This window comes from Dermacentor albipictus, chromosome 3 (genome assembly GCF_038994185.2).
Source record: "Dermacentor albipictus isolate Rhodes 1998 colony chromosome 3, USDA_Dalb.pri_finalv2, whole genome shotgun sequence".
Taxonomy (NCBI): domain Eukaryota; kingdom Metazoa; phylum Arthropoda; class Arachnida; order Ixodida; family Ixodidae; genus Dermacentor; species Dermacentor albipictus.
Window position 1 is genome coordinate 9,155,763 of NC_091823.1, and position 24,985 is coordinate 9,180,747.

At 46.9% G+C, this 24,985-nt stretch overlaps 1 protein-coding gene across 8 annotated transcripts in view; it reads left to right on the forward strand.

The window, feature by feature from the left end:
• v (Tryptophan 2,3-dioxygenase vermilion) overlaps positions 1–24,985 on the forward strand; it is a 165,014-nt gene that overhangs the window by 113,444 nt on the left and 26,585 nt on the right. For 5 of the 8 annotated variants that reach the window (XM_070535051.1, XM_070535055.1, XM_070535050.1 and 2 more), the window contains 5 exons: positions 99–192; positions 2,003–2,070; positions 3,747–3,812; positions 8,485–8,546; positions 11,071–11,146. In XM_070535051.1, coding sequence (XP_070391152.1) covers positions 99–192; positions 2,003–2,070; positions 3,747–3,812; positions 8,485–8,546; positions 11,071–11,146 — 366 coding nt within the window. The remainder of the gene's footprint in view (positions 1–98; positions 193–2,002; positions 2,071–3,746; positions 3,813–8,484; positions 8,547–11,070; positions 11,147–24,985) is intronic. The other 3 variants (XM_070535054.1, XM_070535049.1, XM_070535056.1) reach the window with 1 other exon arrangement.

Sequence of the window (24,985 nt, forward strand, 5' to 3'; positions counted from 1 at the left end):
AACGCGTCGGAAGCGCACTTGGTCTGGTTGGCCGCTCGAGTTAGCTCGCCTTTCGATGTTGCAATTCAAACTGACACTGGCTATTTCATTCACGGTAGCTAGACAAGCTCCTCGACTGCCAGAAGATGGTGACGGAACAGCAATGCGAAGAGAGAGTCCACGACGAGCACCTTTTCATCATCACGCATCAAGGTGAGTTGGCGACAGAATCAGCATAGGGTATATAGAAACCATGCATCTAACGTTCTACATTGCGAGAGGAAAAAGTTGCCGTAGGCTGTGAGGAAGGAAAGCTTTCTTACATGCGCGGATTGCTAAATGTTATAAGCGTGCACTCGTGCGCTAAAGCCGTCAATGGTGCTCTAGTGTCTGTTCTTTTTTCAATGCGAAATCCATGTCTGCGTTTCTACGCTGCCCCGATCCGAACAATACAGAGATTCACAGGAAGATGAAGACTCGAAGTGATCAACAGCGGTCGAACAAGGGATGTTTTAAGCTGGAGTATAGCCTCCGAGATCGAGCGGTGTGCACTGTGCAGCGCGCGCTGCCCAGTCTCGGAGGCCTTGGCCGGAGCCAGAAGTTTCGACGAGGACAAGTCATCTTCTGGAAACGTTGACTTTCTCGTTCTGCAGCTGTTGATTACGCGATGATAATTTAGCACTTCCGAACCCTCTGAGAGTGTGAATGTGTGAATACAGGAAGTTAACGCTTTAAGGACAGAAGACGAGCTCAGCTTAACAAGCAAAAACTTGCCAAAAAGACAAACGACGAGACCTGCTCATCCAGCGCTTTTTTATTTATTATTTTTTGTGCAGGTGTTAAGATGATTTGAGCTCCTGTGCTGCTCCGCGTTTCTTCCAGATTGCGTGCTTTATTTTGTGCTTGTTGAAAATCACGTCATTAGGCGCGTCACGTTATTAATCACGTCATTAGGCGCAAGGAGCTGTTAAAGAGTGACATTGGAAGCATAAACTTGCTTGCAGTGAAGGCCACATTCGCTGCAGTGTAACATTCATTTTCTCTTACTATGCTTCACCTTTCTGACAGAACTTTCTTTTGCATGGTCTTTCTTCATGCGATCATCAAAATCGTTTGCACGTGATGTTGAGAACATACACTAATTTGTGTGCAGTGAATCCCACTATTGTAAGTGTAAAAAAAAATTCGTAATAAAATTCACCTTTTTTACACCAATTATTCACATGGTTTCGCTTTATACGATCATCACTGATTTGCACGCAAAAAAAGATTCCGCCTTTCTTACGAGTTTTTCTTTTACCAGTTTAACCAGTTCTTTTACCAGTTTACCAAACTAAAGAGAAAAATAATTTCAGCTACACTGGTAAATCAAACTTCTACACTACCAAACAGAACCCACTATTACCGCTAGAGGGCATAAGTCGGAAGAGACGGGTGGCGACACTGCCTTGGACTTCCCGCAACAGCGCCGCGTGACGTCATGGATTTCATTACTAGTGCAAGAAATCAATTAATAAGGCCGATGTTACGCCTCCTTCCTTTTTAAAATTTCGCGACCAATTAGCAGCGTGGACTTCTCAGAGTGACGTAAAAAAATTCGAAAGAATATTCCCGCAATTTGAGCCGTTCTTTTTCATAATGAGTTTTCGGCTCTCAGTAAGTTGTGAATCTGGTTTCCTTAGAGTGCAATGTAACCATTCTTTGTTAACTAGCCAACTGACTATAGCCTTTAGCAGGTGCTGTCAAAATCTATGACGTCACAAAAATATGGGAGCGATTCCAAGGGGGTGTCGCCACTCGTATTTTGCTATTTCATTTATTCTGACTGACAAAGCCTTCGATCACGATCGCATTACTTGTTGTTCCAAAAGCCTAACCTAATACTGTAGCTTCTGATCGTGGAGCAGTCAAGGTACAAATATACTAAAAGTGTTCATGGTGCAATTTCCGAAATGTATGCTCCGGGGTTTTCGACTTTTACGTCAGTTGAATTCTTTTCTGTCTTTTTTCTTTTCTGCCACAGCTTATGAACTATGGTTCAAACAAATCATCTTCGAGCTGGACTCCATAAAGCCGCTTCTAGGCTGTAAAGTAAGTTAAGGTTTTTGAAGTTTTATTTGTAAACAGGGTAACCGCGTTCAATCGTTTGTCTATGACGTCCGCGGTTGCACTACTTCACAGTTTTGCGGATTGTTCATGGGTTGTTAAGCGAGGAGCTTCTTCAATATCACGAACCCCATCGGGGCTAACAAAAAAGAAAAAGAAAACTTAATATCAGGACCGTGTTCAATATTTACACCGTAACATGTATTTCAGAGCTCCCCTCATACAATCTTATTGCATAGTAAGGTAAATCCATCATTGTAGGCTAACACTTCAAGCGCAGTCTCATTGTCTTGTCCTGTTAGAAAGCAAATCGTTTCGAACATTGCACATGGATGCAGGCAACTTATAATATGTCATGCATCGCTGCAGCACATCCAGCGTCATACTGCAGATTTGCAATGGTAATTATGTAAAAAGCATCGCAGACATTTAAGTCGACTAATTAGTGGGGCGCTGCTAAAACTCGCGCATACTTGTGTTTCGTATACCACCACCGATTGAAGGCATCGCTATGGCATCGCTCTCGAAATTGAAATGTTTTTATTTGCGCGTCAGTGGCAACCAAGAATACATCTAAAATTCAACGTAAATGCTAGTCATGCAGCCAACACATTTAATTAATGAAAATATAATTGTAATAATTGCTGAAAACGTAAAATTTGGCATGGGTATTTCAATGTAGGACTTTCGAAAAAGAAAAAAAAAAGAAAGAAAACACACACACCGTGACAGCTGGCATACCGGCTTTTATTAAACATCTTATACAAACGGTGAAAGCAATGTGCATTTTCAGCTTCCTGTTTATCAAAGAGAACGCCGCTTTTGTGCGAAAACGGGAACGTAATTATGCCTGCCAACTCTCCCGAATTTTTTTATAAAGTTTACAAGTTTCGGCCCGTTTTAAGATTTGACGAATTTGTCGTCAAGTTTTATGAAAAAAGTAATTTCGTTCGCAATATATTCGCACGTCGGTCTCAGTACCTACCTTTCATTTCAAGTCTTCTGATAGTGAACGAGTGCAAGATAGATAGTTGCACCGAGCAAATTCATACAAACAAATGCTTGAAGCAGGTGAAACTAACAACTGATGAAAAAAAACACTGTGATTTAGAAACAGTTTGTTGCTTGTCAGTGTTGGCTGTTCTAAGATTGCTGCTGCTCGGTGTGCGGCGTACTCAAGTTGCCGAACCCTCGTTACCGTACTGCGTACATATATCTCTTAAAAGACGGGTGCGTATAGGAGGCGAAAAAGGTCTTGCTGCCTGCACCCCCCCCCCGCCTGTTTTCTGCAGGATTTTACGAATTGTAAAGATCACGGCAGGTATGCATAATTTACACTATTGATCGAAGTTATTATTATTATTATTATTATTATTATTATTATTATTATTATTATTATTATTATTATTATTATTATTATTATTATTATTATTATTATTATTATTATAGCTCTAAATGAGCGAATTCGCTACAATATGCGGCATCAGTGCCTCTAACCATAACGAAGATCTTCGCAAAGCGTAATACTATTTAGCGTTATACAGGTTTTCAATCGATAAATGTGCGCTGTGTATTCTTATGTGCTTAGTGCTGCATTGCACGGTTATTGCTTTTAAGCAAGACTCTTTGACCCGCAACTTCATTTGTCTGGTTATTTGCAGGATATGAACGAACCTAATATGTTCCAAATCACGTCTCGGATGAACCGCGTCGTGCTCATTCTCAAGGTAAGTCTTCAGACCATACATAAGTTATTGTCTATATTTAAGGAGAATAGAGAGAATAAATTACCTAAACGATGTCTATAGGCCTGTGCGGGGAAGTGGGTAGAGGGAAAGAGCTGTCGCCTGCCTTTCGGGCAATCTTTTAGAACCCCTAAAATGAACTTTTTCTATGTATACTTAGTAAGGGGGTACCTATTGAATTACAGTGTCAGGTGTAGTATGTAATTGCGGCGGTACGCCGCCACGTGTGAAAAAAGCAACCTATAGTGCTCAATTTTGAATCCAGTAGTACAAGAAGCCAGCCGCAGCACGGTTCTTTCTTCTTTTTAACGATGTTTCTGAGATTCCTGTTATTATTGTGGAACTACCCCTTAAACACTGCTTTATTATAGCCTAATATTGTCCCGCTTGCTCTGTAATTCTATTGGTTATATTTTACTTTGTGAAAATTTCTTGTTCACTGACCTCCCGCATTCTAAAGCATTCGGTTTGTCTTTTGCACAATTTTTAACACTACATTACTGCATGTTAGCGCATTTCTTACGCGGTATTTCGTGTATATGTATTGACATATGTATTATAATTATGTATAACCTTTGAGTGTACTCTCCCCCCTTACACAATGCCTCTAGAAGCCTGTAAGGCATTTTTAAATAAATAAAAAATAAATAAATACATTATGATCGGTTTCACGAACGACGTAGAAATACCGCATTCTTACAATTAAAAAAAGTTGATGTTGCTTAAATTATTATTATTATTATTATTATTATTATTATTATTATTATTATTATTATTATTATTATTATTATTATTATTATTATTATTATTATTATTATTATTATTATTATTATTATTATTATTATTATTTGGGGACAAGATAAGTCAATTCTCTTTTTTTTTTAGCGTTAGAATGCGCCAGGGTTTCACGACACTTTCACGAACCCCTGTTATGTACTGAAAATAGAAATGAACATTCGATTTTCTTTTTCTTTCTGTCACTGCATTTTTATTAGCGGAGGTAAAAAAGCAATGGTGTCACTGCGACTGAAAAATAACTCTCTACTTATTTCACGAAAGCACGCCGTAAAGGTCTCCACGAAACAGAGCGAAGCGTTCTCGCTTCAGCGCGGTCACACTTAAAGTTGACGGCCGCAATGCGTTTGCTGAAGATATCACATATACCTTGCTCAGCAGCCTTGCTTCAAGGCAGGACGTGTAGGCGCCAGTCCAACAAGGGGCCTGCGCACATCGAAGCCATATGGACGCAGGCGAGGCCCACGGCTGTCGCGTCGCCTCCGTCGGGCGTGTGCAGATCATCCGCGATGGAGCCGCATCTTTAGTCAGCGCCACGTTTTCGCCAACCATGTGAAATACAGACAGCTGAGTCGGGAATTCATTTGTGCCGTGCGCGTATCGTTCGTACACAACAAGTGCGGTAAGCCGCGACCAAGACAGCAATAGGCTTGAGGCAATGCCACGTTCACTTCGGACCAGGAGCGCCGAAGGCGTCGGATCCCCTCCCGCCTTCGACGCTGTCGGTGCTGCATAATTTCTAGGCCTGGTTGAGGTAGCTGACACTTAAACATCCAAGACTTTGTTCGATCTGTTGCCTAAGAAGGTATTGTAGGTATTGTTCCAGCGATTTTTTCTTGGCAGGAAGGCGGCGATTAGGCAGGACTATATTTACAGTTGAAAACAATATTTTCAGACCCTTCGAGGAAGCCGCACACGTACTTTCACGAATCGGCTATTTCTGTTGCCGAGTGTCATAAAGGCCTACGGAAACGTCGTCGACGCCTGAAGGACGCATAAGCAAAAGGCAGCATGTGTCTTACCATTAACTGGCGTCAAAAGCGTCTAAAACATATGTCGTTGTCATTATCATCGCCACCATCATCCGCCTCGTTCATTGTTCACTGCCACTAAAAGGCCTCCATTTTCCATAAAGCCTCCGCCTAAATCTGGTCTGCGTCATACGAACCGTCCAATGCGTATACAAATTGTCTCATTTAATCACCCCGCTTCCTCATGTGTCGCCATCGAATAAATGCGTTTTTTTTTTTCTTCCCTTGGCACCCGCTCAGTTTCTGTGATAGACCACTAGTTACCTTTCGTACGCATGGGACGACCTACCCAACTCCACCTTTCCTTTTAATCTCAACGATAAGACCATCATCTTCCCGCATTTGCTCCTCATCATGCAAGTGATGTAGCATGTCGCGTTAAAGAACCACTGAGGCGATATTTTATACTTGCCCTTTTTGTTACGTTAAGTTAAAGTGCAAGCGCTCTAAAGCTGAGACAGAATACTAGAAAGTGGCAGAGCACCATTCACTACAACACTGAAATATCTTTTTGCTACAATACTCATTTTTACGAGCCAGTCCGGGTATACCAGGAGACGGATGCGTCACTCATGACGTCACGATACACTACAGGCAGTGACTACATGGGAGTGCAGCCAGGAGAAACGGGCGCAGCACTGTTGTTCAGTGTGAGCAACGTGATCCTACCTAGCTTTACTGCTACACGACGTCAACCACTTTTGCTCTATATTGTGACGTCACCATAATATCGAATGCGCCAGGTACGGCATTTCGACACAACTTCAGTGTAAAATTAAAATATTAATATTTTGCAACCTTTGTGTTTGGTAAGCGATACTTGAAAGTGCGAAAGACGCGCGGTAGAATTTCTACAACTTCGAAAATGCAATCAAGAACCCTTTTAAAGAAACGTTTCATAGGCACGTGAAAGCCTGTGGAGGAAGGTGCATTACGCTTCAATGTACTGAGCAAGATAGGCGCAGATAGTGGAGTTAAGTAAAGTGAAGTTTATTTAAAGTGCGAAAGAAGAGAGAGAGAGATAAAAGGAAGGCAGGGATGTGAACCAGTCAAGAACCTGGTTGGCTACCCTGCGCTGGGGGAAGCGAGATGGGGTAGAGAGACTTGCACGAAAAGCACTACAGAGTCCGAGGCGCTCGCCCAAGCCAGACGTTCTCAGAAAGCACAAAAGGGCCTTTACTGCCTTCTGAGCTGATGATCGGTGGAGGCGGTGTTCTAGTATTGTCTGTTCACTCAGGAGATGATCATCTAGTTTCCTGAATGCGTTGGTCATAGATTGTGCTTCAAACTGAGGGCAGTGGCACAATAGGTGGTCAATATTATCATCGCAGGCGCAGAGATCACATGCAGGACTGTCAGGCACTCCAATTACTGCTGAATAAGCTTTCGTGAATGCAACTCCCAACCACAACAGACACAGAAGAGACGCTTCGCGTCGGTGCAGTCCCGTCGGAGGTCTGAATTGCAGCGAAGGGTTGAGTCTGTGCAGTCTGGTGCACCTTGTATATGCGGTGTTCCACTCAGCTAATGAGATTGTGCATGCTAGAACACAAAGCTGTCTCGCAGCGTCTGTTCTTGAGAGAGGAATGGGGAGGCAGCGGTCTTCTTGATTTGACGTCCGAGCTGCCTCATCTGCGTCATCATTTCCTATGATGCCGCAATGGTCTGGTATCCATCGAAAAGTGATATCATGACCTTTTTCTCACAAGTGACGGATGATTTCCACGATTCCGCACGTCAGTTGATCGTAAGTTCTATGTCGGAGAAACGATTGTACACATTGTAAGGCCGACCTTGAATTGCAGAAGACTGCCCATTTTTCAGGACTCTCTGTGTTGATCACATGAAGCGCACCGCGGAGAGCCGCGAGCTCTGCATGCAGCTTTTGACGTAGTGACATGGGAAGTCTTAAACCGTCGGGTTATTCTCCTTGTTGGTATAACTACAGCGCCACCGGAACTGGTTGAACAAGAGGAGCAAAGTAAGTTGCTTGAGTCCTGATGACGGCAAGTCCGACTTTTTCCGAAGTCCTGGGATTGTAATGTTTACTTGACTACGGCTCACACAGCAGGAAGGAATCGAAGGTCTTGCAGCAGGTGCGTACACTGAAGTAAAGAAGGCACGATGCGCGAAGACACTTGCGCTGAATGCCGTGTGGGGCCTTTCTACAGGGAGACTTGGGGGGGGGGGGGGGGGGGGCGTCTGGGCGAAGTGTCTTATGTGCACACGCATTGCTTCAACGTTAATGTGCATTCTGATATTGCATACACGCACACTCATAGGAGGAGAGGAAAAGGTAAAGTTCCTGACTGATTCCGTCGCTTTGCAAACAGTCATAACATCTGACAGTCAGTACTATACGTCGGTGATATCAGCAGCGGACTTTCTCTTCTTTTCTTGATCTTTATTACCTTCCGTTTCCATTTTCCCCGGTGCAGAGTAGCTGACCGGGCTCAGTTCTGGTTAACCTGCCTGCCTTCCATTTATCCCTTTCCTCTCTCTTTTTTTAATAGTCGGCAGTAACGCCACTTCACAACAGTGCCAACATGATCTAACATGATACAGAGGGCAGATTCAGTGACACCGTCTAACAGCACTCACACTCTATAAATATGCTAATTTCTGTTAAGCAGAAGCCGCTCCGTAACGATCTTCCTGTATTCTTTAAAAGAAGTATATTCTCATAAGTACGAGATCATAACCGACCGTGGCGAGTGTTCTCCTGATCTGAAAGCATTGGCCGTCTATGTTTGGTGCGTTTGGGGGAACGATTTTTAGCTTAACCGCGCATGTCCCCTCCCCCTCCCCCCATTTTCTTCCGCTAACAGCTGCTGCAAGAACAGGTCGAGATCCTGGAAACCATGACTCCCCTGGATTTCATGGAATTCAGGTGAGGCTCCCGCGTGCGAAGCATCTACGGTGGCTCGCGGAGACGTACTGGTATTTCGCCGAAAGGCTGCGTGATCACATTGCATACGATTGGCGCGCTGTGCGTATGTCGATAGCTACACGTTGCACACAGCTCACTTAGAGAGCTTCTGAAGGAAATGTGGTGAATTGTCTGGGTTTGTTGACCTTTCCAGAAGAAACGCTGCTCGAAAAAGACGAAACACGAAGTCAGAGGAGCAAATAGGGTACGGTTTGTCTTGATGGCATCATAAGTAATGCATTTATTTCATTTTGAAGGCTTAAATATGTCATGCAATACCCGCAACACTAAGAAACACACAGGTAGGCATCAGGCTGCTCAGAAATTGGTCTCCATAAGAAAGCGTATCACTGTCAAGCAATCCCATACCTGTAATAAAGGCATTGCACATATTGTGAGGGGTAAGTAAAGTTCAAGCGAGGCAGTCTCTCTGCAGCTGTGTGTTCTGTATTAGACGACGAGGGCGGTGATAATGGTGACGGCGATGACGCCATGGCTATGGCGTTCTGCTGACAAGGTCACAGGCCACGGAGGCCACATTCCAACGCAGGGCCATTGTATTGGATTTTATCGCACGGTGAGGAACCCTGACCTGGTGGTAGAGGCGTCACTCATTGTGGCGTCATTGTGGCGTCACTCACTATACACTGTGCCAGTTTCATGACGTTAGACCCCACAATTTAATTAATGTCTAGATGCGACTTCCGAGCTTACAGATGCATCCACCACTATCGAGCCTATTTAGTTTTACCACTCAACAGAAGCGCCTTCATGTTTAACGGACCTTAAGGCAAGTAGTTATCAAGCTGCGAACTGCACACTTGAATGTACGTATCGGCGCTTCAAGGTTGCTCGTAGCGACCTCTGTATTTCATTTCCATACACCTAAAGGAACGGTGGTGTTCCTCCCGCTCTAATCTCGTACCACTTAAGTGCGGCCAACCTTGAAATCGCATGCTTCGTGTCCTTGCGTTTGAATTCTAACGAAAAGTGAACAGGACGATGACGACGACCCACGCACGCACCACGGCAAGTACGTACAAACCTCCGCTCCCGAGAGGACGGCAGCTCCTGTCAGGTTTGGTTTGGTTTTCCTTTACCGGTGCCAATAGTTCTATTGCTTTATTTTGTTTTTTGCCGTATTAGTCTATTCACTCACTTGCGAAGAACCGCCCCAAAATCTAGCCATCTCCTGTGAACCTTATTCAGTACCTAGCTGGCTTTTGAGAACCTGTGAATACGAAGCACCCAGGCCCGTATTTCTATGACGAATTAAGTAGCCCATGACTTCTGTGAGGTGCAATGTACCCTATATTACATTCGAAAGTGCAATATCAAAGCTGCCGACGAAGACACATGCAACGCGCGACAGGCGGTAATCTATATCTAGGTTCTGCTGAAAACAATAGGGACTTTTAGCCTGTCCGCTATTCCGGCAAACGGGGGTGGTCCATTCAACCTGCTTTCTCTGCAGCTTTCTTCCCCTTGTTTTTTTCCGCCACAACCATGTGCCTCCTTGCTTGTGGAAACAAATAAACAAATGAACAAATAAACGCGAGCGGCCGAAGCAGCCAGAGCGGTGCAGCCACGTGGTGGCGTAGAGTTCACAGAGCTGAAAGTGCAGTAACCCACTATATCCGGCTTCGCTGCTGGTGTAAATTTTCGGCAGTGGCGTAATGGCGAGCACGATTACGCCGCTGTTCAAAATTTACACCAGCAGCTAAGCAGAATATAATTGGCTTTTTGTTTGTGTGGTTGAGCTTTGCACCACCAGGTGGCGCCACCATTCTGGCCGCTCACGTTTACGCCTTCGCTCAACCGACAAACCGCCCGCGTTTGCCGGAATACCGGACGCACTAAAATTCTATAATAGCTCACATTAACTGGAACGCTAAACATAGTTTCAGAATGTAATCGTTTTTGTAATATTCAACTTTTATTTCGATACATAGTTCTCAATATTTTTTCTGTGTAGTTTCTTGTTTTTCGACTGAATTCATGCAAGCTCTAACCGATGCATTTTCTGTGTGCTGCGCGTGATTATTCTGCTGTCCCTGTATATCCTGTACCATTAGGGAGTTCTAGAAATAGGCGACCGAAAGCTAGAGGATGCTCTGCCAGGCGCGCAAAAGAACGCCAAAAAGAATACAAATGATTTTGGGTTTTCGTGTACTCAGGGCTGCTTCGGGACGCTATTTCTAAATCTCCCGAGTATTGTCAAATGTTTTCTTCTCCTTTTTTTCTTTTTTTTAAAGTTCCGCGGCAATTGTTGCGCACTCTTTCCCCAATCAAAGTGCGTTGTATTCTTGTGCTGTATTCCCATTATTTTTATCTCTTTTGAGTGTTTGAGTACGCGCTATAAGAGAGAAGGAAAGACGCGAGAGGAGGGAGGTGTAACAGTGGCATATGGCCTACACGAAACGTCGCAAGCAGTATGGTTTTGAAAGGATGTGTTTTCATTCCAAACCTCTCTCCTGTCACGCAGAGGTTACTTGGCGCCAGCATCTGGGTTCCAAAGCCTCCAGTTCCGCCTCATCGAAAACAAGCTGGGAGTTAAGAATGTAAGCCATGTGAAGCCCTCTCGTTTCACTATCTATCTATCTATCTATCTATCTATCTATCTATCTATCTATCTATCTATCTATCTATCTATCTATCTATCTATCTATCTATCTATCTATCCGTCCGTCCATCTGTCTGTCTGTCTGTCTGTCTGTCTGTCTGTCTGTCCGTCTGTCTGTCTGTCTGTCTGTCTGTCTGTCTGTCTGTCTGTCTGTCTGTCTGTCTGTCTGTCTGTCTGTCTGTCTGTCTGTCTGTCTGCCTGCCTGCCTGCCTGTCTGCCTGTCTGCCTGCCTGCCTTGCAGCGTCTGTGTGCAGTCTCAATGTGCAGAGCTTGGTGCGCTTCAAGTTTCAGCTATATGGCAGCAGTTGAGGATCAAACATTCGCATCCTCAGATTACGCCCGGGCACTTTTGGACGGTGCGCGCTCGGACCGTAGGCTGTGCTTTCTGGGAGGAAAGTATTGCAAGAGGCACTGCTGCAGTAAAGCTCACAGGTCTGCAGCGGCACATTCAGTGGTTCATGCGCAGACACCCCAGATGCGTCGCGCTCTTGAGTGTAGTGCATCTGCCATATCGTGCTCAAATTATTGCCCGTGCTAGTTTTATGTATCGTTGAGCTTCTTCTTCACTTGCTGTCTTTACTGCGTCTGCTTCCTTTTCTTCCCAAATCAGACGAGATGTGCGCTCTTCCAAGTGACAGGTTGCAAGCCAGCTCATTTATTTCTTTTTTTATTTTTCATCGTTCTACGTTTGCATTCCTTATAGTAATAAACGCAATTACTCAACTTATCTCTAGAGAGTGTCTCACAACCACCAACAAATATTCGGCTTGAATATTGCGGGATAAATTACAGAAACCATTTAGCATTCTCGCAAAGTTGGTGATGCGACAGCACTTATGGCTCGTATTTTAAAGACCGACAAACATAATCATTGAGTTGAAGTTGCGCGTTCGACGGAAGCTCGAACGACCCAAATGAAAGATCTCCAAGTACACGTTAATCACTCGCGCTAGGGTTATAATGCTCGAACAAGTAAAATATGGTGTAGCGAGAAGCGTTCCGGAAGAAGAAAATTTTTTATGAAAAGATGGTCCGGCAGTTTTGGTTGTGGTGGCCTCAGGTGGCTGCTCAAAGTCATTAGACTCGGGCGGCATCTTCGGCTTGCCGAACGGCCCAGAGCTGCTCTTTCAGCTCCGAACTTTTGAGAGCCGTCTCCCAGCGGCGGCGACGCCGACGGAGACGTTCCCCGGCGGCCCCCGTATAGCCGCGGCGGCGTCGGAAAGAAGCGAGCTCGAGGCTTCCTGTACGCTGGCGACGGCCGCGGTTATGGACGCGTCGCGAACGGCGGCGGTTTCCGTATAACGTTGCTGCCGGTACATTTCTCAGAGCATCGGTAGTAGCGTTGCTTTGTGTCCGCACGCGTTACACGCTCAAGTAAGACTCTTGCTTGGGCTAGTTGGTTCATGCTTGAATTAATAAAAGCAAGGCGCAGAAGACCAGGACTCAAGAAGCGACGATGTGTTACACGCATTGGTTGGGTAGGTAACAGTGGTGTAACACGGCCGGGCTAGGGTAGGTGTGTGTTGGCAGTAATCGTAAGGTTACGCCCTCGTTCCTGTTTAATTGGTCGTGCGGTGGCGGGAACGTGCGTCTTTCGAGCCTGTAGTGTTGGGCGAAGTCTCTGAACGTGGTCAGGTCGATCGTCCCACGACCACTGTGATTCATAGTTGTTGCTGCGTTTCTGTCCTAGTGTCCCGACTTGAACTGAGCTTCCAGGATGACACCAGTCTCGAGATATTAATTCCCAAAGTGTGCGACGAAATACATGGACATTCCAATTACGTTTGTGCTTCATTGCATAAAAGAGTGCTATGTTAAAAAGGTAAGTGGAACAGCCGTGCAATTTTACGGTGGATTCGATGGCGCGTAACTCCAAGAAGGTATCATTCTGGAAATTCATTCGAAGTGCACGCGCCTTGCAACCACACCGGCTACAATTGGCAAATTGCAACATGTGCCGGAAAGTAATTAAGAAGTTAATTAAAAAAATTTGTTGATTTGTTGAAGATGTGTTTCGATTTCCCATGCAAGTAATGTCCGCCTCTCTGAACAATCCAGCTCAATGAATAGAACTATGTTATCTGCAGCAGGCAATATTTAAACATTCCCCGTAAAACTTAGAAATCAGCACGTCCCCTCCGGGCGCGCAAAGTGAAACGCGCAAAGCTTAAAGAGGAAAGTAGAATGACGAGACACACAGTGCGGGGATATTTAGCAACGCTTTATTTCGAAAACGAACGCCCTCTTTAGAGCGCAAGAGAGAGAGAGAGAAGCAAGCGAAATACATGTAGGGAGGTTAATCAAGAATGCCTCCGGTTGGCTACCCTGTACCGGCGAGGGGGTAAGGGCTGCGAAAGATTAGAGAAAAATGAATGCAAAAGGAAAAGAAGGCGCTAAGATGCAGCGCTCCAAAGGTGCTTTACCGACAAGCCAATATCTTGCCGCTGCGACAAAGCGTTGAAATCGCCAGGTTGGTGATTTTTATTTCTGCGCCTTTTTCAGTCAATATAAGCACGAAAACTGTTAGAAACATTCGCGTTTATCGTTTAACAGGGGGTAATTTTTTTTAATTTACCTCATTCGTCATACAGATCAGATATATAGACTAGGCGTAAACTTTTTTTTTACCTGCCTTCTTATACGCCTGTCACACGAGCACCCGTAAACTCCTCTTAACTCCGTTGTCTTTATCTCGAGGGAGATGCACTCGAGTCTCACGGTCGCCCTTCCGATGAGGCAGTTTAATGGAAAAAGTGACTGCGAGCCAGAACGCTATTTTTCTAGATCAACTATTTTCGCCTTATTTCTGTGTATATCACGGGGGAGCCGATATGGGTTGTGGCACTGATGCGACTCGACGACCTCACGCCTCTTCTGAGGATGGCGACTTCAGTGGTGGCTGCGTCTAAAAAGCGGACTGGCCTCCAGAGCGACACCGATTGCGACGATACCAGTGTCTACTCGTTTAGCAGTGAGGGCTTATCCGATGACGACTTTCAGATTGTGAGGAGCCGCAAGGCGAAACGAAGAAACACCATGGCCTTCCTGTCTTCAAGCACGTCGACTGTAGGATAAACTCGGAACACTTCCATCAGTACGATTCTATTTGTACAAGAACTTGAGGCGACTCAACAGACAGTCTGTCTCGGAGCTCCTTGAAGCAGTGACGCCAAATCAAGATTGCGCTGCGAACTTTGAGCAAACTTACGGAACTTCGCGGCATGAAGGTTCGCTCGTATGTTCCTCTGGACAGTGTCACCACTTCTGGTGTCATGTACAACGTGGACGTCTCCATCTCCAGCGCTATCTTGCCTATACTAGTGAAGCCAGCCGTTGGTCGCTTTGTCATAACTCAGGTGTCTCGACTCAGCACATCCCACTGTGTGAAGGTAATTTTCAAGGGCGAATCTCTTCCCTCACGCGTCAAGGTGGACCACTTTAGACAACCTGTGCGACCATTTGTTCCAAGGACAAGTGAGCGGGACACGTGAGCGCCGTGTGCGAGAACACGAGAGTTTTCTCGCGCTGCGCAGAGCCCCACGCTGCAGATTCCTGTGTATCCAAGGTTCTTAAATGCCCAAATTGCATTGGATCCCATGATGCTACCTGAAAGAACTCTCCCAAAATGAAGAAGGAAAGGGAGGTCTTAAAGCAAAGGGCGAGAGACCGTTCGTCTCGTCGGGAAGCTGTTGCGGCCTTTAGAAAGCGACGCTCCCGACGCCGTCGGACTTCAACGAACGCAGATGCCTCCGTGAAGAGCACATCCGACAATTCCTCCTCCTCTGCCCCCTACGCCTAGCGGAGTCGAGTCCAACGTCGTGCCGCGCAACACCAATACTGAAGCTTGGCCCGCGGTACCAGAGCGACAGCCCTCACCACAGCCACAGCTGAAGCCACAGCCGAAGCAACCGCCGGGGCCACAGCCGATGGCACAGCTGTAGCCACAGTTGAAGCCACAGCTGGTGCCACAGCCGAAGCCACAGCTGGTGTCACAGCCGATGCCACAGCCGGTGCTGTCCGTAAATCATTCACGTAAATGGGCTGTCCGTAAATCATCCACCCGATGAGGGTCACCAACTCAAGTTTTCGTGAGGCAGCTTTGCCATTTATTTAGATTGTTCAGCTCAATGTTGGTGGCCTTCATAACTTCAAGTGGGTCGGTCCCCCTGCGTGGCAAGCCAGCTATTTAAAACCATCACACAGTGGTGCACTAGCGCACTGGCACGTCATTCAACCGGGAAGCTACATGCGGCTACATTTCCTCCATCTGAGAACGGGCAGAAAGTTCAAGCTGGTCGAGCAAGCTACCATACCTTATTTCCAGCGCACAACTTGGGTTGGGAGTACCCCAGGCAACAGAAGTTGTCACAGACAACCTGAGAAAACTTGGGAGCCATAGAAACAGCAGCGAATATTGTGTTTACACCGTAACGGGAAAAAAAGTAAACCCCATTGCCGAGAACGTCCTCTGGCCTTTGCTTTCTTACAAGAGGCTGTACAGTAATTACGCAAAAGTTGTAACACACCATGCCAATAACTATTTTTAGAACAATACCGACATTATTTGAAGGCTAGGCAATGAAAACAGTTTCTCGCAGTATGACAGTCTATAGTGACGCGGTCCGACGCGAACACGCACTTGCACATTTTTTCCCGGAAGAGAGCATAGAAAAAGCACGGAAGAAGCATTGAATCATTTTCCAGCTGCCACTGCATTCGACATTGCCGAAATTCATCCAACCCAACTGATTCGTTGTAAGCACTGCCTGTTACACTGCGAACAATTTAAGGGCACCCGCGCATACACATAGAATACGAAACAGCACTTTGTGCTGTTATTAGTATGGGAAATTGTTTACGGAACATGGCTCAGTTAAACTGCGCGACAAATCACGTATCAGACAGGGCAGCTATGCATCGGATGTGAATTCCCACTGACTCGTTTATCTATCTGCTTTAAAGCGAAGCTTTCTTTGCCTCTTCCTTCGACTTTCCCACTGCTGCTGCTGCTGCTGTGGCTGCTGCTACCTGGCACATCGCGTCGGAGGCTGGTTCGGAGCGTATGTTCACATGACAGGAGCGAGTCAGACAGGAACGGCGACGCGAGAAACTTGTTTGGATCCCACCACTTCGAATGTGCACAATGCCCTCTGCAGTGGAGCTCCCTGGGTGTCGCCACATTAGCCTCTCGACAGCTGTAATTATTCGTGACCTCCCTCAAAAGCATTGCAGAAACTGCAGTACTTCCCTTTCTACTAACGTGCGAGCCCAGAGAGGAAGTAGATAGAACTATAGAGAGGAGGGAGAAGAAGAGGCAGTTCCCATACAAGGGCGGTGGGGGGGGGGGGGGTCAGGTGAGAAGGCAAGGAAGCCCTACTGCTATAAGACAGCAGTTGCGGGGAAATTGGATAAGCTTAAGTTAAAGGTACGGTATTGTCACGTGGTAGTGACGGTGAAGAAAGAAAACAGTAGCAGTACTGTGAAAGACAAAACTAGCTTTTATTGGGCGAACCTGTGCCCACAAAACAGGCTACACTTAAAGCACAACGATAGCGGCGAACACGGTCGGCGATCGTCGGAAAAAAGTGATCAGCGGGTCAAGCGCGTCGGCTTTTATAGATCAGTCGTCGAATGTTCCAGATTAACTGATGGGACCCGCGTGTCTTCCACAAAGTTCTACACCATTCGTGTCACGAGATGAAATCTGATAACACAAGGTTCGGCGACAACAGACACGCGGATAGAAGCGTCGATAACTTTCCAGAAACGTCGGATACATGCAGGCGCGTCCCTCGCTGTGCGATTACAGTTGTTAAGCGGCGAAACGTGGTTGCCCGATAAAGATAAGTACACGTGTCACGTGTGATAAAGACGTACACGTGTACACGTGTACGTCCTGCTATTTCTGAAAAATAAACACCATGCAAATATGTCAAGCGCACAAATTGCGCAGGGCGTGCAGAAGCAGAGCCGCATTAATAAAAGCGCACCGCAGGTTCCAGGCGACACCACGGAAGCGGTCGACCATCAAATCAACACTTCTGTGTCCGCCGCGGTAGCTTTGCGGCTACTGAATTGCTAGATGCTGCGGATTCCGCCATTACGGCTTGCCTCACAATTCGATTGTGGTTTTGGCATGTACAGCTCCATAATCCAATTCAAGTTTATTACTTCTGCCACGATGCGATGTGCCATGTGAGGCAATGACAATGCTCAGCCCTCTCAGAGGTTATGAAATGTTGCGCACAACAATGCCTCAGGTGGTGGTGGTGGTGGTGGTGGTGATGTTGAAGCAGGCGGGGTTAGCCTGGCATACATAGCCGGCAATTGTTCCGCCTGATCCTCCTTCGAGTTCAGAACAGTGGTGTGTCACCAGGTGTCGATGAGCCCCGTGTCTCGCAGGAAGGCTATCAGAAGTCGTTGCCCTCTCTTCCTCAATGCCGCGGGCCCTCCGGGGAAAACAACATCTTCAAAGGTCCTGTGCGTGAGACCGCTTTTTTCTAGGCTGTCGACCATTACTTTTCGTTCCGCGTCAAACTGAGGGCACAGCCAAATGAAATGTTCGATGTCGCCAATGTCACCTCAGAAAACACAGAGTGGGGAAGCGCGAAGCCCAGTCTTGAATAACCAAGCTGGGGTGTACGCGGAGTCGGTCCTGATGCGGTATAAAAGCGTCGCTTGTTCACGTGTAAATCCATGAGTCACACAGGATTCGTGTGGATTCTTTAACATCTCTCTAAAGTGAAGGCGGATTGCACCCTTAGGGTTTCGAAAAGCTTTTGGAGCTTTCACTTTTGGGACACATGTCAGCGCTAGGCGTGCCAGAGCGTCAGCTTCCTCGTTCCCATCAATTCCTACGTGTGATGGAATCCACTGAAACCTTATGTTAAATCCTTTGCTCGTTAGGTCGTCGATCAGTGCCAGAGACTGCCTTGTAAATTTCTCTAGAGGTAGGCCCCGATGTAATCTCTGCAATGCTGACTTGGAATCCGTCAGCACCACGACATCTCGTGCAGAAAAGGCCCGTAGTTTCCGCAAAGCCGCGGTGATTGCGGCACTTTCGACTGTTGTAGAGGAAACTACGTGATCCAGTCGGCCAGACCATGACACATCAAGGGATGGTATGCAGAATGCCGCTGCACAGCTATCTGTTTGTGCGCACACCGAACCGCCTGTGTACACTTGTAGATGGCTTTGAAACACAGTGCTCAAGTGGTCCAGCACAATGAACTTGGCTTCGGCAGTTGAAATGGTGCGTTTCGTCGGTAGGTGGGGTACATTGAGGCTGCAGGTAACGTCCGGAAAAGACCATGGCGGGTCAAGGCGACTTCGTTTAGGCCATTCCAATCCTAAAAATCGGAAGGTGTTCAGCGCCGCATGGAAATGTGAGCGAGTTCTTGCTCTGAGCCGCCGGAGAAGCGCCGTGCCTGCCCGTGACTCGCCCAGCCTTAAAGGGAAGCTGAAGCGGTTTTCAATTTCCATGAATTGCTGGGATTGGGAAGAACAGACCTAATAATTTACGGTTCCGAAATTTTTTTCTTCGTTTTGTTAATATAAGGGGCGGAAATCGCTTTCTAAATCACCCCCGCGGACACGCCCCCATCGCTTCCCGGAGCGCCGGGTGAGGAGGTTACCAGAGGAGAGAACCGGCGAGAGTGACGTCACTGGCGGGGACCGAGCTGCCGGACCGGCGTGCTGGCATGCGCTGGCATGCCTCTTTCCGTCCTGCGCTTTACTATGGCTTTACTGAACGACGCTACGAGAGATTTGCTGCCGCCGCCGCCGCTCACGTTTGTTTTGCGATTTTTGTAAACTGTTCTTTCCTTCTGTGCTGCGTGAGTGCCTACAGCCAAGGGCGCCCAACATGCCCTCGTTCTGTGCAGCAATCGGCTGCGCGAACACACGCGGGAGAGACGATGTGGTGTTTCACAGGTTCCCGAAGCACAAGAAACTTGCAGCGCAGTGCGGTGAGGAGAGATAAGTTCGTGTCGACGAAATCAACTGTGCTGTGCTCGGACCATTTCCGCGATAGCCGGATAGCCTTACGACAAATGCGGAAACGCGTTGTTGCTAGCGTTGCTATACTCCGTTTCATACATCAGGTGCAACGCTGTGGATGCTTGAGATACTTCTTGCAGTGGCTGCGTTCGCACTTAGAAAAAGTTCGGTGTTTCTTGACCCGATTTTTGAGAAAACTTTTCATATATAAGCTCAGTTCTGAATGAAAAAAAAGAATTTACCCATAGAAACAATCCGTGTACTTATACGGCTGCTAACACGTTCTTTTAAATCAATTTTCTTTTCGGCATTCTTTAATTGCAGCCCGTCGCGGCAGCTTCACGTGCATGCTCGCGCGAGCAAATGCCGCTGGCACGCTGCGAACCATAGACGGAAACGCGCGCAGTAATAAATTTTGGCAACCGGACTTCGTGCGTAGCTTCCACAGCGTTGCACCTGAGGTATAAATTGGAGTATAGGCTTGCCTAGTGACATTCGACGTACGGTTGCAGTTATCATGTTTACCACACGGCGGTGCTAAAACTGCCTAATATCTTTATGTCAACACTAGCATGGAGCGCGCATACCGATTCTTGATCGAGCCACAATCGCAAAGTCGTCGAACCATATTCTGAATATTGCACATATAATCTCCCTGACCATCTCGATCTGGATGTGTATGATAAGCAACTTCCATGACTGTACCTCGCAGCACTGCATGTGCGCGCTTTGAAACGCGGCACTTATGTTCGCGATCGTGTATCAACGCTCAGAAAACCACGGGACTTCAGACAAGCAGCGGCAAGGTGCTTGACATCGCGGAATTGTACCCGTGTTTACAATCTAATGAGAAGTTAGTGCTTCGGCATTCTTCCAGCAGCAAGTTCCCAGTGACACTTTAGCGCATTTTTTCTCCCGTCATTGGAACGTGCAGCTACATGAAAAAAAAAAGCATACGTAACAGCTAAGATTTCCAGCGCGCGAGAAGGTGTACACATGGCTCTCGCTTTTGGCACACTCAACATCGTCGTTGCCGCCATCGTTTTCCGTATCGGCTGTCGGTTCGAACATGTACGGCGAAAATACAAGCTGTCCGAGAGAGCGAGAACGTTCCATAATGCTTACAACTCGGCTATGCAGCCAGAACAGCACAGCGTGCTACGCTCTCAAACGGCGGCGCCGACCGGCGACTGCCGCCACTGACGTCACAGCGGCTCCGACCAATCACGGGCAACAGCGGCGTTCGCGCGATACCCTGAGGCGCTGGTGCGCGTTTTCATGAAAAAACAGCCGCTTGCGCTTGTTTCCGCCCTTTTTGAACGAGATATTCGTGTTCAGGGGACTCAAAGTTGTAGAATGCCGCAGAGAACTCATTTTTTTCGAGAAGTGTTTCAGCTTCCCTTTAAGAGCTGCGTCAGCAAGGCCTGAGATGCCAAGAGGCGGAGTGGAAGAGACTCTGCCTCATTAGTGACTTTCTTGTTTGAAGCCGCCGTTGGAACTCCCATCGCCAAGCGAAGTCCCTTTCTGTGCATTGCCTCCAAGCGCTCGAATTGACTCGATGACGGTGATATCAGAGGGAGCTGATAGAGAATGCGGCTTGTTATCAGTGCAGCGTTCAGTTTAAGCATGGATATAGGATTGTTACCCCAACGTATACCTGCCAATCGACGAAGTGCGTTGATTCTTTGCACTGATGCAGCCACAACACTTTCGACCGCACCACGCCATAGCAGCTTGTTGTCGATGGTGACGCCCAGGAATCGAACATGAGTTGCACGAAGAATTGAATGCCCTCTAATATTCAGCGTCAGACGTGTAGACTTGCGGCTCACTCCCGGGAAAAGCATGAAGGCCGATTTTTCTGCTGATAAAGATAGGCCAAGCGTCGATAAGTGGCGATCGATAGTGGAGATTGCGGCCTGGGCTATTCGGGCCAAACGTTTGTGCTGGTACCCCGAGATCCAAATGCAGATGTCATCTGCGTAGATGGACATTTTAACTGCCGTCCGACCTACTTTCAGGGCATTTGGAAGGCTGGCCATGGCAACGTTAAAAAGCAAGGGGGATAGGACACTTCCTTGTGGGACGCCGAGGGAAATTCGTCGCTTGTCACTCAGTATACTTCCGAGCTTAACTTGGACACATCGATCCCTGAGAAATTCATGGACGAATCGAAGAGCATTTCCCGAGACTCCCATGGCTCGGAGTCCGTTGAAGATGCCTGTATGAAGCACACAGTCGTATGCCTTGGCAACGTCCATAAAGATGGCGAGTGTGGAAAGGCCGTCTGCGCGATGGTGCTCGATGTGGCTCAGTAGATCCAAGACACTGTCCTGGGCACTCAACCGTGGACGAAATCCAATCATACATGATGGCAGTCTATTTCCTTGCTCGAGATACCATGTTAACCTCGTACATATTAGTCTTTCCATCAACTTTGATGCGCATGATGTTAGCGATACTGGCCGGTATGAGGTGAGGTTTGCAGGATCCTTTCCCGACTTGAGCACTGGCACCACCCATGCTGTCTTCCATGCTTCTGGGATCTCTCCTGTGCTCCAGACGTGATTAAATATGTCGAGAAGTGCTTGTTTTCGCTCATATGGCAGATTTGTCAGCATCTGATTGCTGATCGAATCGGGACCCATAGCACAGCGTCTTCTTAATTTGCTAAGCGCCAAATCCAACTCGCGAAAGGTGAACGGCGTATCCATGGTATGCGATGCTTCAGACAATAGAGGGTTCGATACTCCTGCTGATCTGCCAGATGTGTAGACGTCTGCAAAATCTTCTGCAAGGGTTTGCAAATCTTTTCCTTGCTTTAAAGCCAGTGCTTCGAATGGCCTGGGCAAGCGAATCTTTCCGGATAGGCTATTCATTACTCCCCATATCCTTGTCATGGGAGTAAACGCCGATAAACTCTCACAGAAAGCAGCCCATTGAACTCGTCTTAACCTTTTTGTGTGACGACGGATGACAGCGTTTATCCTGTTGAATTCAGTTTTCGCAGATGGATTGCCCGTTTTTCTCATTAGTTTCCGCTCCGCTCTCCTACGCGCTGCGCAGAGGTTCTTTAGTTTCAAATCAGGAGTAGGGAAATGATCTGGCAGTTTCAACATTGAGGTAGCCACTCTTTTGCTCCGCAGCATATCGGCGAACAGCTCACCAGGGGATTCGTCCAATGCTTCTCTGTATGTGTCCCAGTGGGTCACAGCACAGAATTGTCGTCCAGCAGTGTGAAATCCGGTGATGTTCGTGAAGATCGGAAAGTGGTCACTGCCGATCCTGTCTGGGGCCGTTGTTGATGATACGACAAGGTCTGGAGAATGGATAACGAGGTCTATGGCACTCCAGGAATCTGGTGGCCTGAAGAAAGTCGGTTTGCCATCGTTCGCGATACATAAGTCAGCAGCATCCGCGGCTGTGACAAGTTCCTTGCCTCGGGAATCTGCAGTCTTATCTCCCCAAAGCGAATGATGTGCGTTAAAGTCGCCACAGATTATTATAGGAGAGGGGCAACGAATGCAAAGGTCCTTTATGAACGCCTCCATGGAGACCTTCTTGCGCGGACTTATGTACACCGACACCACACTGAGTTGTCGTTTTCCTAGGCACACTTGCACAGCGGCGACTTCCAAGAAGGTAGAACAAAGGTCTTGCACTGGTAAGGTGACGTGAGGTATTTCTCGCCTGATGTATATCATCGCACTTCCATTCGCAAATGATGGTATACTCGGATTGCCATGACTGATGTACCCTGGGATCGTCCTTCCATTTGGGAGACCGGCCTCCGAGAGTGCTAGAATTGGTATAGGTATGTCTCGAAGGAAAAGGCTGAGTTCAGAAAGACGCTGTAGAATACCGGCGCAGTTCCATTGCATTCCCAGGCAGCACACCAGCATTGGTCCAACCATGGCCCAATGCTGGCAGAAATCGGTACCAATGTTGGACCAATGTTGGCATATTGGCAAAGTGCAACCCAATCCAATGCTGGCCCAGCGTTAAAGCCAAGATTGGACCAATGTTATGCCAATGCAGCAGCCATTGTGCTGCCAGCGTAGGACCAGCGTTAAAGCCAAGATTGGACCAATGTTATGCCAATGCAGCAGCCATCGTAGGACCAGCGTTAAAGCCAAGATTGGACCAATGTTATGCCAATGCAGCAGCCATCGTGCTGCCAGCGTAGAACCAGTGTTGAGCCATATCCTTGCCATTATTAATGACAGCTTTGAGCCAATGCCCTTTGCATGACGAATATTCTAGCTATGCTGGCTTTAGAGCACGCACACATTCTTACCGCAAACGTTTTGCTAGCGGCATTTTTTGTAGCAATTGTCCCCTTACCGTCTTCCTCAATAGTAGCTAGGAAAGCTCGACAAAAAGATGTCAAGAAGCAGAAGCCATATATGCTTGCAAATAATAATAAAAGAATACTGAAATTGACATTTATGACAGTTTATTTGCGAATAAATTTACACAAACAGGCATTTTCCGTGGACCTAGATGGGTGACGCTCGGTTATCTTCAAACAGTTTATTTACAGGCACTGCCCTCATGATAGGAATTGGGCAAGGTGCCGAGGACGGTGGGCTGGCCAGGGGCTTCAGGGCAGGGAGCTGACGTCGGTAGGCAGGTTTGTCAGTGCTTGGATGACAGCGGGCTTATCAGGCCCCCGAGGACCACGATAGCATGGTGGCTTCGTTGATATTGCTACCATATCCCATAGCGACTTCACCATTAGTTGGAGGAAATGCTTGCACTGTAAAAGAGAAAGAAACATTATCAGAGATGTTGGTATGAAAAATGTATGTGGGAGCGTTTTCATTTGAAAAATCGCCATACTGAAACAATATTACAAGTCTGAGCAGAGAGTTCGAAGGGGTGAATCAAGAAACTTTCTTGCAAGAGATTTGTCACGTAACACTTCTTAATATTTCGGCATATATGGCATACCTTGTACAAGGTGTAACGTAATATTTAAAACAGACATAAAATGCGCAGGATCCGTCCGTTTCTTTACAGCCCACACCTAGTCAGCGTAGCACTATATAATTAAATAATCGCAGCAAAACCTGCTGCAGCACAAAAAGCCTAGTTTCAGACTGTGTAGACACAATGCGGCCTTCGTGCGAAATTTTTAATGTGGAAACCGAGAAGTTCCGTCAGGAACCACTAGTAAAAGAGGCATTTATTATACGAAAAGAAAGAAATACTGTCAGCTGGAAATGATGCTTGACCTATAACAGTGAGAAGAAGCGTGGTTCCTCGGTATCACTAGCAGGATCAGGCCGCGCGCGTGGCTTGATAAAATCACAGTCCTGGAATTTGGGTGAAATTCACAGAGATTTACACGTGGTTCTACTCCAGGCACTATTCAAAGGCTGCAAATAAAAAGAGATATTTAATTACAGACACTCTACATTAGCCAGGCCTGTTTCAGTAATATATATAACGCGTGATATTGCTTGGGTGATATAGCTTGGGTGATATTGCTCCTTATAAAACTTATAACATGCTCAAAACAAAAGCACTCACCATTGTAAGATCCATGCTTCTTTGTATCCGAGTTCATTCCACATCGAAGACGGTGGCCACGGGCGCCGACTTTTTTCTAATTGTTGTTTCGTCTATATTAATTATAACACTCAGAAAAATTCGTGGCCACATTGCTGCGTATTTCAACATGTAGGCTTCTCAGTAGGAATGACGAGCGCAAGCAGAGCATTTTTCACGAGAGGAGTGCGCTGGCAAGAACGGACAAGACGGCAAGCACTCAGGC